The sequence below is a fragment of the Sinocyclocheilus anshuiensis genome, unplaced genomic scaffold, assembly GCF_001515605.1.
Source record: "Sinocyclocheilus anshuiensis isolate Anshui unplaced genomic scaffold, SAMN03320099.WGS_v1.1 scaffold50, whole genome shotgun sequence".
Lineage (NCBI taxonomy): Eukaryota > Metazoa > Chordata > Actinopteri > Cypriniformes > Cyprinidae > Sinocyclocheilus > Sinocyclocheilus anshuiensis.
The window spans coordinates 3,427,455-3,432,427 of NW_015542382.1; the positions used below are offsets into that span (position 1 = coordinate 3,427,455).

Below are 4,973 nucleotides of genomic sequence, written 5' to 3' on the forward strand. Positions count from 1 at the left end.
GAATTGCTTTTTAAAAATTACATTATACTGTTATAAGTTACTACAACTTTTTTTACAAAACCAACATTAAATATTCTAGATCTTAATAAACACTTTTACATTTTTCCCCCCAAAATTCTGCATACTTAATAATGGTAAAGAAAAAATAGTCTTACCTGTAGGTGAGTCTCTTCTCAGTACTGTCATAGATGAATTCTACACAGAGAGCATATAAATCTCTGTTCACATGGTTCCACAGGCCACACCAGATGTGGTCTAGAAGAAGGATCCCTCTTGCAGATGTTCTTAGATAGAGATCCTTTGTTGAGGTGCCTCTGTGTGTTTCTATAACCTTACACTCACCCACACATTCCTCTTTTCTTCTTCTGTTGATCATCAAGATAGAGAATCAAACCTACCTGTACTTCTCAGCAAAAGAACCAACAGATAATTCCAACACATGCAGTCATCAACTATGATATGCCATCCATGACTCAGACAAGGGCTGTGTGTCTGTGTAAGTGAGAGGATGTGTGTCAGGTTTTTAGTTCTGTTGCAGCGCTGTAGAAGGAACCTTAATTTGTCAGCTCTACTTGCCTTGGTGTAACTTAAGCTTGGGTCTCATTCTAGCATAAATAATGTAAGCACAGAGGCCTGTTACTACACAAGCTTGCACACACACACAACACACACACACACACACAAATCTATGGTGGAGAATGCAAGTGCGTACTGATGTGTGATGAGCTACACTTCCTCAATATTTGAAGAAAATAGCACAAACTTAACAAAATTTGGTTACATTTGTAATCTAAATTTGAATCTAAATTTACCTTTAATAATGGTTAAGTGCACAATGACTTTGACTTAATAAACTGTTCAAATACCACACACACACACACACACACACACACAGTTTATTCTGTTTACAAGTCAAAGTCTTTGCGCACTTAACCATTATTGAAGGTAAATTCATTGTATGTATGTATATATATATAGATGCCTAAGATTTACTTTTGACCCACAGAATAATTGACCAGATCCTCATACATGGTCAAAATTGCAATAATTATTCCTCATTTGAAGTTAATTTACTTTCAGTTTTATATACAGCTTGTTGTGCATTGAAAAGTAATGACTCGTTGATTTATAGGTTACTAATTAGCAGTAGCTGAATATTTCATACATGATCACTAACAATCAAAGTGTCACTGGAGCACTCGCACAGGAGTAATTACAAATATTGACGTAAGGTTGTAACCATAGAAGTGACCAGGTCAGTGCCAAGAACTGGTGTTACCTGGCATCTAAGAACTACTTAAAAACTGGAGTCCTCACTGACACTCTAATTTCAGTAATTAAAAATGTAGTGGCTTCGTCCCCAATTGGAGTAAGTGCAAAGGTGAATAATGATAATTGTCTTAAATAAGGATATGGGTATTTATGAGTGTGTATGTACAATGAAGACCAAACCGTTCCTTTGGTGACCCACTGACACCTATGAGACAGACAGACAGAGAGAGAGAGAGAGACAGAGAGAGAGAGAGAGAGAGAGAGAGAGAGAGAGAGAGAGAGAGAGAGAGAGAGAGTGTGTTAATGTTAATGCAAGAATTGTGTTAACTCCATGGTCATTAAAAAAACCTAAAATTGCAACTTCATAACTATGTCAAGAAGTATCATTATGACTTGCATGCCTAGCATCATACATACTGAACTGTATAGGGAGCACATCAAATCAATGTAAGTTAATACTAACATCCTGAGAGATTATTAAATATATGCTAGTGCAGTCTACATTAATTTTTACCGTGACTGAACTGACTTCATACATTCATTAAAAATCATGCATGACACCAGTTAGTTAAAAGTCAATGCAAAAAGATCTACAATACAAAAATGGCTCAGAAAATGAAAGTTGGTTCTAAGGAATCCAATGAATGCAATGTAAAACAATTCATACATTTAGAAGTCATTTAGTGGTTTGAAAAAAATTGAGGGCACCATACCTATAAGTAATCACTCAGCTGTAAAATGAAAATGTTTTTCAGAATGTTATACTACCACCATATGGAGTATTACGGTATATGCGCAGAAAGGAATAATGTGAGTCACAAACCACAATCATTTGTTACTCTCATATTTAAGATTGTAGTATACTCCCGTGATTGCAGTCTGAACTCCTGACACGGGGCCCCCTGGTGGCCACGGGGGCCCTATGCAGCCGCATATATCGCTTATTAGGTATGGCCGGCACTAATTTGAATTAATCAAAGAATGTAGAGTTGCTTGCTCAGGCTACAAACATCTCAACTGCAAACACCAAACCTGGGGCCAGTTGCATAAACTTAATCTCTGTTTTAAGACAGTGGCTTTAGAACTAGTCTGACCAACTAACAGTTAGCTAAGCGTTAGGCTAATCAGTCTTATGTTTTGTATTCTAATCTAACTAATCTACGTGTTTATGTAACCAAATTTAAAACAAATGACCAGTCTTAAAGAAAAAAAAAATTAGATGACTAACTTGTAAGACTAGTCTAAACCTTTTATGCAACTGGCCCCAGAATTTCTTATTAGTCATTTGAAATTATATTCAAGTCAATCATAAGCAAACAGTTTTTATAGACAATTTATATATATATATATATAAAATTATTATACATTAACATCCATGCGTCCATCTACTCTCTAAACTATTCTCGTGTGACCTGTAGGTTCGTGGGGATGCTGAAGCCTATTCAAGCATTAAAATCTATTTTTTCATTCATCATCATTTTTAAAATGACATAAGGACGTTATTGAAATTCATAATTTATTTAGGCTATTACAGTATTGGTATCATTTTCTATAGCTGCTGGATAAAAGTCATACCCCGCAGGTGAAAAAATGGAAGATAAAGTGATCTGATTTAGAGACTATTAACTGTTGGGAAACGGCCTTTTTACTTTTAGTACCCGCTTTTCATTAATTAAAATTTAAGTCGGACTGGTTTGTAAAACGTCAAGTCGACTTCCCGGTGTTACGGAAATCGCCATCTTTTATCCACTTTCGCTGTGACGCTGTCACTACGATTACAGGCGACCATCCCATTAACAGAAATAGGCTAGTGTTAACATCGAATCCCACTTCGTTGACTGTTGAGTTAAAAAGAAAGTTTGAGAGCCATATTTGTTACTTGATAAATGCGGTTATTAAACTCTGACTTCTTGTTGCCATCTACTGGCGTAGGAAACGGACACTCACTGCAGGGTTGCCAGGTTTTTCACAACAAAACCCAATACTCAATTTCTACTGAAAACTAGCCCAAAATTAGACCAAACGTGTTTCGTGTTTCGTTTCAAATATACGTCACTCATTGTTTATACAGTGCACAAACATTGGTACGACGGCTAATCAAAATGGTACTTACTTGCACTTATCCAGATTGTTCAAACCGACTTAAAACTAAAAGATTACGTTCTCTCGTGTGAACTCATTCGGGAGTGGTGACTTTCCACGTATTCCCAACTTCTGAGCCTGCTCGCCTGAAGTTATGGTTGATTGCTCTTCGGCTGGATATCAACACACCCATTAACGTAAACTACGCCAGAGCGCGTACACACCTCACGCACCGGATGCCGTGCGCGCGCCCAAAGACAGTTGGACATAGTCGTGTATTAGAGGTAAAAAATGATATAAATACTGTTCGGTTTCTGGCACAAACCGATCGTTTCGTGTCTTAGGACATCAGCGTGTCGTCACGAGCAGCAGGGTTTAATTTGGATTTGTCTGTGCATGTTTTTTTTTACTCTCATAGATTTTGTTACCATTGCCATGCATTATACGACTGATAGACTGCAACGGTTTGAGTTCAAAATCTTTGTTTGTGTTCTACTGAAGAAACAAAGTCACCTACATCTTGGATGCCCTGGGGGTAAGCAGATAAACATAAAATTTTCATTTTTGGGTGAACTATCCCTTTAATGTAGCCCAATTCCGCGGGAAAACCGCGGACTTGGCAACACTGGAACACTGACCGAGTCAATGAACCTGCTTTTGTCAACTCAACTGATTCAAAAGATTCGAGTCACTGAGATGAATCAAAGGCGCGCGCTCGACTCTGGGTGTGCAAGACAGGGCAGGCGCTCGTGCACGCGCTCAGCTCTCCTCTCCTCTCCTCTTCGCAGAGTATCGCACAGCAGCAGCAGCAGCAGTCAGCAGCGCCTCTGGGAGGATGGATGGAGCGGGCTCGTTTGGAGCGGGCCGAGCCGGTTCGGCCTTTGATCTGATTGCGTTCATCAAACAACCACAGACAATCCTAAGAGTCCTGGCATGGGTAAGAACAGCAGTCTTCTATGAAATATGACTGACACGATGATGTATTGCCATTATTGTTTCCCTTTTAATGGTCGAGCGACTATTTTAACTACGTTGATTTTCCACCACGCGTTTTATATGTAATTATTTTTGTATATTTTAATTGCTTAGCATTTCATTGGCGTCTGTAGTCGTTTATTGTAACGATTGGGTGTTAGAGGATGCTGTAATCTTTAGGTGGACGCACGTCAGATGTTGCTGTGGTAGTGACGCACGCATTGCGTGCGCGCAGATTTAAAACTGCTGTAGTGCCACTGGTTGCAATGTTTGGGTCATTCTTAAAATATGGCGATGAATACATGACTTTAATAATAATAATAATAATAATAAACTACAGTGATATTTAACAGATTTGAGGTATTTAATAAACCTTGGCACACTTGGCATGGCTTATTTAATAAACACTTGGTTTATTTACATGCCATTGGTGTATAATATATTGATTTTAGTCTGATCAATAGTGTAATAGTGTTGTTGTCACTGGTGTTACAACCCTTGCTTCATTTGTGCATTACAATTACAAAATAAATAACAAAAGTCAAGTTTTATGATTAGTAATGTGCTAGGTGGGGGGAGTGAATGTACAGCGCTCTCTCCCACCTTCAATACCATGACTGAGGTGCCCTTGAGCAAGGCACCGA

At 38.3% G+C, this 4,973-nt stretch overlaps 1 protein-coding gene and 1 long non-coding RNA gene across 2 annotated transcripts in view; one reads left to right on the forward strand and one right to left on the reverse strand.

Moving 5' to 3' along the window:
- The window catches only part of LOC107692734 (uncharacterized), a 623-nt gene extending 126 nt beyond the window's left edge, over positions 1-497 (reverse strand). Inside the window, exon 1 of the long non-coding RNA XR_001634668.1 lies at positions 156-497. This is a non-coding gene — a long non-coding RNA (uncharacterized LOC107692734). The remainder of the gene's footprint in view (positions 1-155) is intronic.
- Positions 498-4,116: 3,619 nt separating this feature from the next.
- The window catches only part of LOC107692735 (synaptogyrin-3-like), a 5,411-nt gene continuing 4,554 nt past the window's right edge, over positions 4,117-4,973 (forward strand). The window contains exon 1 of the mRNA XM_016491907.1: positions 4,117-4,291. Coding sequence (XP_016347393.1) covers positions 4,190-4,291 — 102 coding nt within the window. The 5' untranslated portion in view covers positions 4,117-4,189. The remainder of the gene's footprint in view (positions 4,292-4,973) is intronic.